At 47.5% G+C, this 16,498-nt stretch overlaps 1 protein-coding gene across 15 annotated transcripts in view; it reads left to right on the forward strand.

The window, feature by feature from the left end:
* Positions 1–16,498, forward strand: part of MVB12B (multivesicular body subunit 12B) — a 220,890-nt gene that overhangs the window by 62,256 nt on the left and 142,136 nt on the right. For all 15 annotated transcript variants that reach the window (XM_023242720.2, XM_045043187.1, XM_045043194.1 and 12 more), the window contains exons 3-5: positions 2,094–2,201; positions 7,133–7,229; positions 15,033–15,162. In XM_023242720.2, the coding sequence (XP_023098488.1) occupies positions 2,094–2,201; positions 7,133–7,229; positions 15,033–15,162 (335 nt within the window). The remainder of the gene's footprint in view (positions 1–2,093; positions 2,202–7,132; positions 7,230–15,032; positions 15,163–16,498) is intronic.

A 16,498-nucleotide genomic window follows, 5' to 3' on the forward strand; every position in this document is an offset into this window, starting at 1 on the left:
TTTCAAGTCCTGGAAACAATAGCCTTGATTTGGGGTATACCCGCCCTCCAGTGGAATTACTAAATATCCAGGAGAGCCCTTCTGAACTCCATTCCCTTTCTGGTGGGAGGTTAAAGACAGCTCTGTTTTCTGAGGTCCCAGCCTGGGATTCCACAACCTTCCAGTGTTCTGCAGACTATTTGTTTAATGTATCAAAAATAAGGCATTTATTATCGAGAAACCACGGTTTGTGTAAGTTCCCTTATTTCTTTGTTCCTCTGGCATCTTTTATTTTCACATCTTCATGGTTCTGAAATTGGGATGCATCTTAAAATAGATCCGTACAGTTTGATATTTGATTTCCTTTTTTCCTAAAGGGTTATTCTTTCCATCCCTGAGTGATTCCCAAGTGACTACATCCTAGAATTGAGGAAGTACCAGAAAAGTACAGTTTGGGAAATAAAAATCTTTCAAAACTTAATGTGCTGACTTCTCCAATCCTTTCTTGGTCCATTGCAACAAAGGTTGCTCTTTTCTCGTTAGAACCACTCCATTCTCATGGAATCCACAGGAGAAAACAAACAAAAGAGATGCTTGGAGGTGGAGAGTTAGGGCCCCTGCCTTATAGTTCATGTTTTCCAAGAAACTTTATGTAAGACCATTGTGGGGGAAAGTGCTGATGAGGCCTGATGCTGTTCCAGGTCGTCTCTTTCTGTGGGGGTGACATACTTGGAGCAAACGGTTCCTGAAATTATCCCCATACCATTCCTCCCCCACATTTCAGGTCAAACATATTTGCACATGTAGCATAGGGATCTTTCTTTTTCTCGTGTTGCACTTGCTAATTTACGATTGTTCAGTTGGGGGGGGGTGGGGGAAGGCATTTTTCTTTTGCCAGTTGGCCTTTGGGCCTCTCTGAGGCAGCCTCTGAGAATGTGGCTGGAGGGGGCCCTGGGGATGCCCCCCACGCCCCCGCCCTGCTCATGTGACCACCAGAGGCCGTTGGCGTGCTGTGTGGAGAGTCCACGGGATGGGGCTGAGACCAGGCAGTTTTTGTGCAAAGAATGGAGGTGCTTTCAGGGATTTGTCAGATCGAGAACTGGCCCCCGAAGTCTAAGGCCCAACAGGACGACCAGGGAGACAGCAGAGAACAGATTGTCTTGGAGCTCAGTCTGAAACAGGGTGCTGCCCCCTCAGTCTTCCTGGATGTGCCCCCTCGGGATGCTGTCCTCTGGGGCTACCGAGTGAGACAGCAGAGCAAGCCCTGGCGGTCTGTGAATAGAACAGTCTGGAAAGAAATGGGGGGGGGGGAGGGGAAATGCTGTCCTCATCCAGCCGTTCCTCTCCTGCTCTCCAATCTCATCGTCAGCAGGTTGTCCCAAAGCAGGGGCTTTCACGCTAAGCCCCCCGCCCCGGCCCAGTACACAAGTCCTTTAGGACTCAGATCAAGGCTGGCTTCATGCTTGAGCGCTTCTGAGAGGAACACCTCTGTAGCTGTGGACGGGGAAATGGCTTCTTAGTGAGGCCATAAACAAGGAGCTGAATCTTTTTTATTTTTCCATCATGAGACAGTTTCCGACCTTGAGTACCACTCGTGGAGCCTGCGTTCGGAGGAGACAGAGAGGAGCGGGCTTCCCTGGTACCCCGCCCCCCAGCCCCCACTAGGGTCCCCTTGACGAAGCATCCTGGCTGGCCCCAGGGCCCTGGAGCAGGCGGTGCTCCTCTCAGGTGGCATTTCACACCCCATTGGACTTTTTTCTGCGCCCTGTATGTCCCCCGAGTAAGTGGTAATGAGGAACTTAATGTGCTGACTTCTCCAATCCCTTCTTGGTCCATTGCAACAAAAGTTGCTCTTTTCTCATTAGAACCATTTTTGTCAGGGTGTCTTTAATCAATGGCTTCCCTGGGGACAATATTTTTAGAAGTTGTATTTTTCACATTCTCCCTTTTCCCCTTCTGGAAAATCTCTTCCCGGTGCCTAGTGAAATGAACTAATGAGATGCATGAGAGTTGGGGCCAGTGTTAATTGGCGCAGGTATGGAGAAGATGCTCACACACGCCTCCTTTTCCAGCCTGCCTTACCTGTGCTCTTTTTCTCTGTCTCTTTGGTGTAGGTTGCACAGACAGCAGATGGTGTGGATGCTGACCTCTGGAAAGATGGCTTATTTAAATCCAAGGTTACCAGATACCTGTGTTTCACGAGATCATTTTCCAAAGAAAATGTAAGTCTAGTAGTGGTGTCCGTTTGCTGAGTGAGCACAAGGCATTTACGTGCCTGGCTGAAATTTCCTCTTTTTTTTTTTTTTTTTTTTTTTTGCTGTTGTTGTTGTGGTTTATTTTCATTGCCATATTAATCTGTGGTTTTAGTGAACTGGGTAGAAACCAGCAGCTAGCGCTGTGTTTCATTTATTAACGGTATTATTAGCCACGTACCCAGGTGTACCGTGAACTCCATTAAAATGTGTTCTCAAAAGGGAACCAGGAAATTTCTCCCCCAGCCATCATTTGCCTACCTTTCCTGTAAGTCACAAATCACAGGGTAGTGTGGACGTGAGAGTTTGCTAGTGCAGCTGGATTTAAAGCCGGCCGATAAATGGAAGCATGGCTGGAAGGACACTCCATGATCACCTTTTCTCCCAGACACGGCCTCGTTTCCCAAATGACTTTCTCCCTGAGTCTCTGTGACGTTTGACATTTCTTTGTGTCTGCAGGTAGGTGTCTACCACGTGTGTAGATGTCTTTCGGTGTGGTGTTCTTAATTCTTGGGCCCGTAAATTAGGAAATTTTAAAGCTATCCATTAAGGCTCTTCCAATAGAGTGTTTTAATGAGTGGCTTAGAAAAAAAGGGAAGTAGCTTTCGTATCTACCCAGAGCTACTCTGAGTGAGGCCTCTTAGAGGCACTGCAAATAAACCTTTTCCATCCTCAGACAGTCTCTGCGAGTATTAGCTCCTTTCCCGAGATCAGAGAGTTTCTGTGCTTATCTAAGGTCACCTGTCTTCCCTCGCCCCAAACGGGGAACTGTCAGACTTTGATTTTCAGGGGTGACATTGTATTTTTGGCCTAGATGTCATTGTCTCTTTCTAACGCAAAAAAAAAATGGGGGGTTATTAATTTATTTTTATAAATTTTATTGTAACAGTAACAGAAGCTCATGGTTTAAAAAGACAAACGATTTTTTTCAAACATCCTCATTCAGAAGTGGGAGAGGGGAACAGTCGGTCTTTCTCCCCATCACATACCACACGGCCTGTGGTCCCATCCCTGGGTCCTCGGGTGTCCCTCAGTGATGTCTGGACGTAGACAGTCACGTGGTTCTGTGGCTTGCGCACTCTCCCACCGGCCGTCCCTGTTGTTTATTGATAAGTCTTTGTTAGGAAAATCATTTCCTCATGTATCCAGGAGTGGGGCAGAAATCATTGCTTTAATTTTCTCCCCCTAATTACGAGAGTAACATATGCTTGTTGTAAAGGACAGAGTTCCTAATGGGGCAGGGACAGTCCCGGCACTAAACACTGGAAGTCCTTCTCATGCATGTGGGAAGGTGGCAGCTAAGGCTGTAAGGAGTCTGAGCAGGCCCCTGGGTGCTGCCCTGGGAGACACTGGAGGCTGGGTTGCCTTTCCGGACGGACGTGGGCTCCTGCAGTTAGGGGTGCGTGGCCCCATTCCTCCTCCCTGCGTCCATGTCCCTATTCGGTACACTCTCCCGCCCCCTTTGTCCCTGAAGTTGACCTAAACCCGCTTTTGAAATGATTGATATTTTTAGCTTTTGTCACCTCCGTCCTGTCTGCTGGCTGCCACTTTCCGCAGGTCAGCTCATTCCTGCCACTTAGGGCGGGATGGACGAACTCCCCGAGGAGTTGAACAACTCACTGTGGCCTGGTCTCTCGGCTCATCACTGATCTCTGCTCAGCCTCTTCTCCTGACCGAAGAGGCTGCAGCTCCAAACCGTACCCTCAGAGGACAGCTACGATGTCTTTGATAGTTTTTGATTTCTAGGGTTATTTTGTTTGATTCTTTGTTTGTTTTTGCATTTGCCCTGAAGGCTGTGGGGTGTTGTAGTCTAGGCCAGAAGAGTCCTGGATCCCTTGGAGCTGGGGATGGTGACAAGTCAAAAAATGACAGAAGTCACCAACGCTTGTTAATTTTGGGTGTCCCGGGTAAGTGTATTTCATATTATAGAAGATGCATCGAGTTTATCAGCCTTTGTTGAACATTAAAGAGATCTTACTGAGTGCCTGCCTTGCAGGCCTCACTCCAGGAGGGCCAGGCGTGGGGGGGTAGGGTGTTAGCAAAGGGCTGGGGGAGAAATCTCGCTTCCCCTCTGAAGGAGTATAGGAAATCGGTGCATTTTCTTTTCCGAGGAAGAATGACTGAGTCCGGGAGTGAGATCCAAAGGGATCCAGACGAGGGGGGGTTGGCAGGGACCCACTTGCCAGCTCAGGAGCACAGGAGGAGTGGGGTGTGTTTTAATCCCATACAGCCAGTCTGTCCTGGTTGTGCTGTCACCACCAGGACTTTGCATAGTGTCATTTTTTACAACTGTAGAGGAGGGATGTGGGATCTCAAGACTGGACAGATTCTTAATTAGGCGGCTCGAGACTCCCAATGTAGGAGTTTTGGGACACTCCTTTGGAACCTAAATTCCTTTCCCCCAATAACGCTATTAATACAGAAACCTGGCTTTGGAGTGACATTGCTTCCTGGGGAAGGATCGAGATTAATTGCACTTTTCATGCCCTGTACTTTCTGCATTACCTGTAATAATAATGTACATAGATTAGGTAGGGAGGATATTAAACAGAAGGATTTATGAACATTTGAATATTAAGTTGGTTATCTGTGGCTACCTTAAATGCAAGGTTGTCAAAAATAATTACAGTATACTAGCAAATACTGGCTACCAGAGACAATATAAATACCCTGAGTCAGTGCATATTGGGCTTTTGGCATGAATCATTTGCTCAACAAGGATTGGGAATACGTTCTTCATATTTATGAGGAGGAAATGAAAGAGAGCACGGGATGGGGGAGGGGAGAGGAACAAGCAAAATTAATGGTGTCGCAGACCTACTGTATTAAACCCGGTACAGCAGCAGCCCCGTGCACGGAGGGACCACACTTGGGCTGCGGGCAGCTTTGACAGTGCAGCCTCCCGTTTTGTATGCATGGGAGGGTTTTTGATGCTTTTTTTAATGGCCACACCACTGATGTTCTGGTTTTATGATCAGGGACATTTGTAGAGTGTGGAGGGTGAGGTCGCTAAGTGGTTTGCAGTTGACTTCTGTGAAACCCAACTTGTCAAGTAGAAGACATTTGAGAAGGATATTGATGAATGCCCATCCATCTACGGGGCAGGAAAACACAGCCAGTTGTTAATTTCTCAATGCAGAAAGCAGTGATGACATGGAAAAGCAACTGCCAGGGGAAAAAAAATTATGATAGATTAGATCAGGCAATTCTGAAAGCAGCTGATGTTTTCGAGTTAGGTTAACGGTTCAAACCTTTTCTACACGGTCAGAGATTTATTCTGCATTAGTAAGGTTCCCCTTTCCACTTGCTGCACTGCACTGGGCATTGTTTCCCTGAGACCCAGCTACCTGAAATGTAATAATATAAAATGGTCCTCAAACACGATAGTTCAGGGAGAAAGAAACGGTTTTGCGACAACGGGGCCATGAAAGCACTGGTCACAGTTTGCACTTGACATGCCGACCTTCATAATTAAATCTGGAGAATGTATTTCATTTGTGCACTTTTGGGGTATGATGAGTTTATCAAATATACTTTCATTTTTATGTTTATTTTTATTGTTACTTTTGTTTTTGCTGATAGTTTTTTTTTTTTATTTTTTTTAACGTTTATTTTTGAGACAGAGAGAGACAGAGCACGAACGAGGGAGGGTCAGAGAGAGGGAGACACAGAATCGGAAACAGGCTCCAGGCTCTGAGCGGTCAGCACAGAGCCCGACGCGGGGCTTGAACTCACGGACCGCGAGATCGTGACCTGAGCCGAAGTCGGCCGCTTAACCGACTGAGCCACCCAGGCGCCCCGCTGATACAGTTTTGATTTGTCATCCAAGCAGATCCAATCTCGTTGCTGACTCTGGCCCACCCCGTTGAAAAGGTGCCCCCCAAATGTTAAATTGTTCAGATCATTATTGAGCACCTGCCGTGTGCCAAGAACCGTGCTAAGCTTGGGTTTAGAGTAATGACAGATGGTTTGGGTCCTCGTGGTTCTTGAACCCCAGTGGTGAGACAGACGTTAAACGACTAACCTCACAAAGATGCCATTACAAATCGATACGGGGGAAAATAGAGAGTGACCAAGAGAGAACATAGCGTAGAGTTTAGATGGTAAGATTCCCCTGACTGGTTTTCTGAGGTCTTGTTGGCACTGAGCGTTTCCACTGGAAGTGTGGGCTGCAGGCACCAGTATGTTTGCAGACGATCCCCTCTTCCAGTTCCAGAATGGGATGTGCTGTCTGCAGGAGGTATTTTTGCACTGGTTACGGAAACTGCGCACTGTGGACCACCATGTACTGCCACTGAACAGAAACTTTAAGAGGCCCTTGGGCGTGTCATTTTAGGAGATGTGTAATACTGAGGCAGCAGGGCTTTTCACTCGGTATCAGTTTATGATTCTTGGGATTTTACGGGATGCATCTAGCAGCCAAAACGTGTCAATATGCAGACCGGCCATCGCGCAGGAGTGTGACTGGTTCTCCGTTAGGCTCCGATGCAGCTCTCTCCTGCTGTGGTGACTGCCCCGGGAACGTGCTCTTTCCAAAACCCGCTGGCCCCCCCGAGAGCTGAGGCTCCAGGCTGAGTGGCAGCCTGGTCCCAGGACGCGTGCGCACAGCTGCCCTCTGCTGGGTTATGTGTCGAGCGTCTCCCGGGTTGCTGTCTAGCCAACTAACCAAAGCCGTGGCTGAGTGAGTGGCTTTGAGGTGCCGCAGATGAAACTCCTTCCCGGGGGCCACGCGCGTCCCCGTGTAACCGCTGGGGAACATTAAGTGGCACCTACTCTAATTAACCTGCTGTCGTAAAGCTGCACCAGTCATCGTGTTAAATATGCATCTCGAAGCCAAAATGGCAAACCCACCACAGGGGTGTTCAGATTAATAGTCTGTATCTCTTTTCTTTCTTCCCAAGAGTCATTTAGGGAACGTGTTAGTGGATATGAAGCTCATTGACATCAAGGACACTCTGCCTGTGGGCTTCATCCCGATTCAGGAGACGGTGGACACACGTGAGTCTCCCTTTAGCACCACTCATTGCAACGGGACTTTTCTTCCTGCAGGTGTATTTTTAGAGGTTTTGCATGGGCATTTTTCTTTGGGAACATTTCAGGAGGCCTTGCTGCATGCCCGTGAATAAACCCTGCTGCTTCTGACGCGTGTCTGACTTGGTTCTCCGAGGAGTTTGTGGTGTTCTGGGGAGCAGCGTGTAAATGAGCAGAATGTCCTTTTCTCTTACAACGGGCTCCCTGCTGCGTCGGCCCCCTCAGGAACACAACGGTGAAACTGCTCGTGGTTCGTGGTTAGTCCATCCTCTGGTGTCAACGGAAGCCAACCTTGGCGCAAGACCCAGAAGCATCAGGAAAAAAATCAAAGACGCCCGGGGAATACAGGTGCAATAATGTCCTTATTTTTGGCTCTTGGAGCACACAAGAAAAGTCGGAACCAGAAAGCCTGCACTAGAGGACACAGGGTTCAAGTGTGAGGGAATACTCTGACCCCGAGCCACAGCGAGCAGAAGCGCGTCGCCGACCAAACAGAAGCTTCTTCAGGATCCTGGAGTGCTTTGAGGTTCTTGTCAGGCACGTCAGTTATTAAATCATGCTGGAAAACCTCTGGTTATTTGAGCCTCCCCATTTTGATACAGCTTAACTTGTTTTATTTTTAACTACTGATCCCAACTTCAGGATGTCCCCAACAGTGAAGCAGCAAATGGAAAACAAAGAATCCTTTCTTTATTACATGTGATTCACTTGTGAAACTCTGGATCTCATTCTTTGTCGTACATGCTTTATTTTTCCATAGTTAGTCCCATTTTGGGCCCACGATTTTTTTTGCTGTTTTCTTGCTAGCATTTCATATAGACCAGACTTTGCATATCTACACAGACGCCACATAGCCATTTTTTTTTTAATTTCTTTATTGTAGAGAGAGAGCACATAGCGGGGGAGAGTGGCAGAAGGACAGAGAGAGTGAGAGAGGAAGGGAGGGAGAGAGAGAATCTTAAGCAGGCTCCACACTCAGTGTGGAGCCCGCCACGGGGCTCAATCCTGGGATCGTGATCTGAGCCGATATCGAGCGTCAGCCGCTCAACCCACATCTGAGCCACCCAGGCACCCCCCCCACCCCGCCACCCGTGCCCATTATTTTAATGAAACAAGGATATTCCATTGTATAGCATATTTTTATTTTCTTAATTGTCCTCTCACTTTTGGCCATTTTGTTTTTACTTGTTATATACGTATTAGCTAATAATCATGAGAGCGGACATGTTGTAACCTAACAGATGCTAACCCCTGTGATAAATGGTTCCTGACTTCACTGAATCTTCACAAGACCCCTATTTAGAGATGAGCATTATTAAACCCATCACATATGAGAAAAATGAGGCACAGGAACTACTGAAGGTTTGAAGAACTTATCCGAGATTCAAGTGGGGGAGTAACTGGAAGACACACGCAAGTCAGACTCCAGCCATACTGTTAGCCACACAGCCGCCCTGTAACAGCATGTGGTTAAGTGCCTTTTACAGAAGGGTTTTATATATTTATGCATCAGGGTTTTCTGGTAACGGTTCTATTGAGATATAATTCACCTACCATATAATTCACCCATTTGAAGTATCCATTTCAGTGGTTTTTAGGATAGTCACAGAGTTGTGCAACTATTACCACAATTAATTTGGAAACACTTCATCATCAAGAAAACCCTCTACTCATTAGCAGTCACTCTCCATTTCTCTCCAGCCCTCACCTTGCCACCGCTTCCCAGCCCTGGGCAACCACTAACCTACTTTCTGTACAGACTTGCCTATTCTGGACATTTCATGTAAACAGGATCCTCCAACATGTGGTCTTTTGTGATTGACTTTTTTCACTAAGCATAACCTTTTCAAGGTCCACGTTGTAGCATGTGTCAGTACTTTACGCCTTTTTATTGCCGGATAATATTTCGTTATCTAAAGGTCCCACATTTTGCTTATCCATTCAGTTGGTGGACATTTGCACTTTGGGCTATTAGGATTGATGCTGCTGTGGGCATTCATTACAAGTTGTTGTGTGGTGTGGACTATGTTTCTCTTGCTCTTGGGTGCACACCTAGGAGTGGGATTTCCAGCGTCATATGGTAACTCTGTATTTAACTTTTTGAGGACGCACCAAACTGTGTTTCAGGGGAGCAGCACGATTTTGCGTTCCCACCAACAGTGTTTAAGGGTTCCAGTTTCTCCACATCTTCACCAGCACTCGTTATTACCATTCTGGCCATCTTAGTGGGTGTGGAATGGTCTCTCCATGTGGTTTTGGTTTGCATTTCCTGATGGTTAACGGTGTTGAACAGCTTTTCACGTGCTTGCTGGCCATTTGTATATCTTCTCTGGAGAAATGTCTCTTCTGATCCTTTGGCATTTTAAATTGGATTGTCTTTTTATTGTTGAGTTGTAAGAATATTTTCAGATATTCCAGATACAAGTCCTTTATCAGTTATGTGGTTTGCAAAATTTTCTTTCTTTGGGTTTTCTTTTCACTTTCTTGACATCCTTTGAAATGCACAAGCTTTTTATTTTGACGGAGCTCGGTTCATTTACTTTTTTCCTTTGTTGCTTATGTTTTTGGTGTCATAACTAAGAAAGCATTGCTTAACTCAAGATTACCAAGATTTATGCCCGTGTTTTTTTCTGAGGGTTTATAGTTTCAGCTCTTACATTTATACCTTTGATCCATTTTGAGTTAACTTCTGTGTATGGTGTGAGATAGGGGTCTAACTTTATTCTTTCACATGTGGATGTCATGTTCTAGCACGATGTGTTGAAAAGACTATTCTTGCCCCCGCTGACTTGTCTCAGCATCCTTGTTGAAGATCAGTTGACCATAAATGTGAGTTTGTTTCCGGACTCTTGAGTTCTCTTCAATTGATCTGTATGTCTTTCCTCGTGCCAATAGCACGCAGTCTTGATTACCGTAGCTTTGTGGCAAGTTTTGAAACCAGGAAGCATGAGTCTCCCAACTTCATTCTTCTTTTTCAGGATTATTTTGGCTATGCTGGGTCCTTTGAATTTCCATGAATTTTAGGATTAGTCCGTGTCTGCAAAGAAGCTAGCTAGGTTTTGATAGGAGTGGTGTTGAATCTGTAGATCAGTTTGGGTGTGGGTAAGATTTTGAATGATTTTCTTGTGATGAGTTTCCGAGTACTTGAGGCTGCAGGGTCTTAGGTCCGCTCTGGTCTGCTCCAGCCTTCTTCTACAAACATTTTCCTTCTCTTCAAGCACTCTATACTTGACCCACACTGAGGTACTCACTCTACACTCTTCACTCCTGTTTCCTTCCTGACTCTACTTATTTGCTGTGTTGTTTTCCTTGCCTGAAATGCCCTTTCCCTCAATTCTGAGCGTCCACACCGCTTATCTTTCAAGGGCGAGCTTTAATTCTGCCCCCTGCGTGAAACCGTCTCTGACCCCGAGGTACCAGTTTCAAGTAAGTTCGCTCTCCTCCACGGTCAGCGAACATTGATGAACGCCTCCGTAGGCACCACAGGCTTTGCGAGAGAAGGTGACTGACTAAGATACTGGCCCTTCCCTCCGGGAGCTCAGTCTGGTGGGTGACCTGGCCCTGAAAACAAGGTCTCGCGTTACAACGTAACCAGACGGAACCGTCATCCGTCAGAGAGCAGGGGCCAGCTGCCTCCTTTCCACTTTTCATCACAGCCGGCACAGCACACGTTTAGTGGAGGGAGGGAGCAACGTAAGCACTGCGGTGCAGCGGTCGGAAGCCAAAGGAAGCGATCGGGTTTGCCTCTCAGTGGCCCCCTGTTCTCTGTCAGGACACGCTGCGGCTTGGCGTGGGGGAAGCACGTGGGCTCCGGGGTCAGACTCACTGATACAGGGTCTGGCTCTGCCACTTACGGCTTTAGCACCCCAAGCACATGACTTCACCCTTCTGGGCCTCAGTTTCCTCATCTGTAAAACGGAGGGGGGAATATCAGATACCTCATAATGTTTTTAGCTTGGATTTTAGCCGCGTCTGTCTTCTGCGCATCTCTGCTACTAACCTTTTTCTCTGAGGGTGAGATTCATGTTTAATTCATCGTCGAATCACCTAAGGCACCTACCATACACAGCACCTTGCTTGGAGGATGGGCTTCATAAAGATAAGCTTTAGTAGTCTCTGTTGCCAAATTAACTTCCAGAAATACCAGTTCACGGTGCCACTAATGATACAGGCTTGTTCCTGTTTACTAGAGGCCTGTCGGCGTAGGCTTTAAATTTTTATTCAGTTTTACTATTCTAATTTTATTTAATTTTCTCGTCATCATTTATTAGCAAGACCTGAACATTTTCACACGTGTTCGCTTGCTGCTTTTGCTTATTCTTTTTAAAAAAATTTTTTTTTCGACGTTTATTTATTTTTGGGACAGAGAGAGACAGAGCATGAACGGGGGAGGGGCAGAGAGAGAGGGAGACACAGAATCGGAAACAGGCTCCAGGCTCTGAGCCATCAGCCCAGAGCCCGACGCGGGGCTCGAACTCACGGACCGCGAGATCGTGACCTGGCTGAAGTCGGACGCTTAACCGACTGCGCCACCCAGGCGCCCCTGCTTTTGCTTATTCTTATGTGACTCGTCTGTTTAGGAACTAAAATTGCCTTGTGGACTTGTATTCATTTCCCACTTTCCCCCCGTGTTTTTCTTAGTTTCAAAATTTGCCTTGGTGTTCGTTTTTGACAACTAATTGACTTGTGATGTCTTTATATCGATACACTGGAGAGCCACGAGGGATTTCCCATTCTGCATTTTCCTCCTGATTTGTTGAACCAGTTAAGTGAGGAGGCCCAGGGCTGCGTCCTGTCTGGGCCTGTGGTCTGCCTGCGGTGCAGCCCCCGTGATCTGGGTGGGAAGCCTCTTCCCCGTGACTGGGGATCTGTCACTTGGCTGCCCGTGGACATCCTGAGGGCAGGTCCTCGCATCACCAACAAGTGTCTCACCACACACGGAGAGGGGGTGGGCTTAGGGCAGCCTCTTCATTTCGGGTTAGATGTCGTTTCCTAGAGCCTCTTCCCAGGGGCCAGGTGAGCCCAGACCGACCGGAAAGACCTGTGGTCAGCTCTGTGCAGTTTGCAGTGCCTTTAAGGCCCCGATTTTATGAAGTCAGCCAAAAAACAAAAAAAAGAAATGAGACTCTTGTAATGAATTTAAAATAGTTTGTTGCTATCCACACAGTACTTAAAAACTGGAAGACTGTTTGTTTTAGTAAAGTGCTGTATCCTTCCTCTGTGTTCATTAGCATGACTGAACACATTTCTATTGACTCTGTATAATGTGTTTACTTAGAATCAGGCCTGTTTAAGCATGTGTAATTAGTGGCTCCGTCTCTTACCCCGAGTTGCTGTAGATGGAGGAATGGAGCAAAGAGCAGGGTGGCAAAGGCAAGTAATATGCCGGCCTTTTCCTTTATTGGAGGAAAGGTCTCACCTTCTTCACACATTCAAAGGTCCCATCTTACCGGCTAATAGTTTCTGAAGGGGCAGGGTCGCTACGGGTGTTTTCCCGCCCGGGGTAACCGTCCCTGCCTTGTGAGGTATGATGTCTGGGGTCTGGATTGAGGACGTTACTACTCCTAGCTCATAGATCCGATCTAGCCCTCAGTTCCCTTGCCTGGGAAAAGAACCCACCAAGTTCCTGAGTTTCCTCCCCTCCCCACTCCCAAGTCTACGAGGCACCACCACTGATGGCGATCCCCCCTCGGTCAAGCCAAGACCAGTGGCGGGACTGCCCTTCCCTCCCCGTTCTGTTGTCTGATTTGAAAGTGCGTACTTTCTGCCCCAGAACTGAAAGGTCCTGAAAGTCAATGCCAAACACTGACATAAATTGTGTGCTAGAGGTTTACTGGTAATAATGACGATAAGAACATTCATGGCTGTGCTTTATCGAGCACTTACTATGTGCCAGGCACTGGGAAAGGTGAAGCATATGATGTGGTATCACATTTCATCCACCCAGTGTCCCTTTGGGGTGGGGTTCCATTAACTCCCTTTTGCAGATAATGAAACCCAGGCTCAGAGAAATTAAGTCACTCGCCTAAGATCATAGAGCTGAGGGCGGAATTGGGACTTCAACCCAGATACATCAGACTCATGTATTGAGTGGCTGCAATGGATTGAAATTCATTTTTTAAAACCACAAATGGGGGCGCCTGGGTAGCCCAGTCGGTTAAGCATCCAGCTCTTGGTTCCAGCTCAGGTCATGATCTCATGGTTCGTGACTTTGAGCCCCGAGTCAGGCTGTGTGCTGACAGCACAGAGCCTGCTTGAGATTCTCTCTCTCCCTGCCTCTCTGCCCCTCCCCAGCTGGCTCTCTCTGTCTCTCTCAAAATAAATAAATAAAACTTAAAAGAATAAAACCCACAAAAGAACAAACCAAAAAACACCTGGTTGGTCACCATTGGAGGTTGCTACATCACCAACTCATTGCTCTAAGATTTAATAGGTAAGAGCAAAGAATCACGTGTTTTTCTTTACTTTCCTGTACCACACCTTTTTCAGGGAGACCAAGTAGTTGACGAAGAAAAGTTATTTTTTATGTAGAAGAATTCCAGCTAATAAATGCAGAAGGAATCCCAGAATTAGAAAACGGCAATTTTGAAAACTTTAATGAGATTATGGATCTAGGTAACAGTCCTCAGTGGATGAAAACACTGCTCGAAGGAAGGTTGTTGGGGACTTTATAACCCAAGTTCCGGGCCGACACCATGGGAACCCAGGGTGGCACAGCCGGATGCCGTACCTCATGATAGGACACTGTTGTTGGACATATATGCACCACTTGTGAAGCATTCCTACCTAAAAAAACAACCAAGTGAACAAACAAAATCTAACCTGAATCTAATCAAGCCTTCCACTCTAACTGCCACCTTACAGGAAATACAGGAGAATGACCCAATCTTACCAGCTTGTCAGTGCCCTGAAGAAGAGGGGAGGGAGGAGGGGTTGTTACAGGATAAAAGGAACCTAAGCATCCTAACAACCAGAGCTGGTGCATAGACATTGTTTGGATCTTGATCCAGGGAAAGCAATAGTTAAATGATATCTTTTGAGCATAATAGAGAAAACTTAAATATAGACTGTCTGTGATAGTTAGGAGTCATTGTTCATTTTGTTAGCCGTGATAATGGCACGCGGGTCATATGAAAACTGATCGTTTGCCTTGGATGCTTACTGAGATATTGATGGGCGATATGACACAGGGCGGGGATTCATTTTAAATCCTCCAGCAAAACTACCAGGGAGTGGGGGAAAGAAAGCGGTGACAGCAACTTGTCCATTGTTGACAGTGTTGAAACTGGATGATGAGAACAGGTGGATTCATTCATTCTGTTGTTCTCCCTACTTTGGGGAATGTTTGAAATTTTCCACAACAAAAAGAAAGAAGAAAAGCCCCAGTGGCAAAAAGCATTAATACTCAGGGTGTCCGTGGGTATGTCCCTGATGGCTTGAGCAGTGAGCAGATGATGGTTGTGGCAGTTATGTGGCTGTGAAGCCAGCTCCACGGGTTTATTCCAAGCTGCTTCTGCTTGCAGAGGTGTGTGCACCCCTGGAAGCCCTTCCCGGCAGGGGTGTCTAGGGTCAGGTCCCGAATGCAGGGCAGGGCTCCTGGTGCCTACCCTGCAGTCCCAGCCTGTGGAGGGCAGGAGGGGTGCAGCCCAGTGGCTGGGATGACCGGTCGCTTTTGCTGCCAAGAAGGGAGCGTGACAGGAGACACGGCGTTCAGAATAGAGATGTCGGCGTCTCTGGTAGACTCATACCTTTTCTTGTCCTTTTCTTCAGAGGAAGTGGCTTTTAGAAAAAAGAGGCTGTGCATTAAATTTATCCCACGGGATTCAACTGAAGCTGCGATTTGTGACATTCGGATCATGGGCCGGACGAAGCAGGCCCCCCCTCAGTACACGTTTATTGGGTAAGTCTCAGGAACGCTGATCTCCTCTCTTCTCTCTGCCAGGAGTGCTCAGGTCACTCCCAGGGCTCAGGTCCCGAGACGGTGTGTGACCCGAGGGGCTCTTGGCCACCTGCCTCTCTAGCCTGAGCTCTCATTGCTGCCCTTCCTGCTTACGCTACTGCCACTCCAGACGCAGAGCCCTTGACCTCTCTGTGCCTCTGCTCACACTGCCTGCTCCATCTAAGGGACTTTCCTTCCCTTGTCCTCCTGTGTCCGTCCTTCAGGCTTCTCGGGGGCCTTTCCACATACCTGAAAGCCCAGATATTCGCTCCTTTTTGACCACCTGGCCTCAACCCTCTACATTGTGTATTCGCCCCACCAGAGTTTAAGGAGCACCCGTTTTGTCCCTCAGGGCCAAAGACCCCGGCTGTGGTGCTGAGGGAGCAAGCAAAGACCTGCTCTCATGGAGCTGGTCTTCTAAAAGGGGAGACAAGCAGCAAACAAGAAATAAACGAGACCATTTCAGTTAATGGCGAAAATGAAACAGCAATGAACGGAGGCTACTTCAGCGAGGGTGTCAGGAGGGTGACATTTGACAGAGATGTAAACGTCAAGAAGAAAGCAGCTCTGCAGAGACTTGAAGGCAGAGCCTTCTAGGCCCAGGAGAAGAGCGAGTGTAAAGGTGGGAATGGGTGTGGCATGTTCAGGAGCAGAAAGCAGCCCAGTGTGGCCGGCACGGGCAAGCGAGGATGAGCCGGGGTTTGGAGTGAGCGGTTAGCAGGACCTCGCACAATCGTGGCGGAAGTTTGGATTTTATTCCAAGAGCAATGGGGAGCCATCAGAGGGTTTAGAGTCAGGAAGAAACATGAACATTGCATGACTACACGATAATTCCTTGTGCAATTCTTTAGTCTGATGCTCATCCCCCCTGATAAGCAGAGGACTGCTGAGGGCTTGGCCCACTGTGTCCTATTCACCCGGTAGCCTCAGTACCAGACGTGGGCCCAGCTCTGTAGCTGTTTTATAAATACTAAGTACAAAGAATCTCAGGATTTCACTCTGGGCTCTAGATTGTAAGTGACAAGAAACCCAACCCAGGCTGGCTTAAGCAAAAGGAAGAATTCGTTGGCCGACGTAACAGCAGACATCAGAGGGCAGGATGGCTTCAGGTGTGGCTGGAAGTAGGTCCTCAGAGGACATCCCTAGGACCTGGTTTCTGCCATGTTTACCTCCTTTCCCAGATTCCTTGGGGTAGATGCCTTTCTTCCATATGCTCTTCCCCAGTGGACTCATGGTGGTGTGGGAGCTCCGCCTACTCATCCTCCAGGTTCAAGTTCTGAGGCAGAGAGCAAGCCTG

The sequence above is a fragment of the Felis catus genome, chromosome D4, assembly GCF_018350175.1.
Source record: "Felis catus isolate Fca126 chromosome D4, F.catus_Fca126_mat1.0, whole genome shotgun sequence".
Lineage (NCBI taxonomy): Eukaryota > Metazoa > Chordata > Mammalia > Carnivora > Felidae > Felis > Felis catus.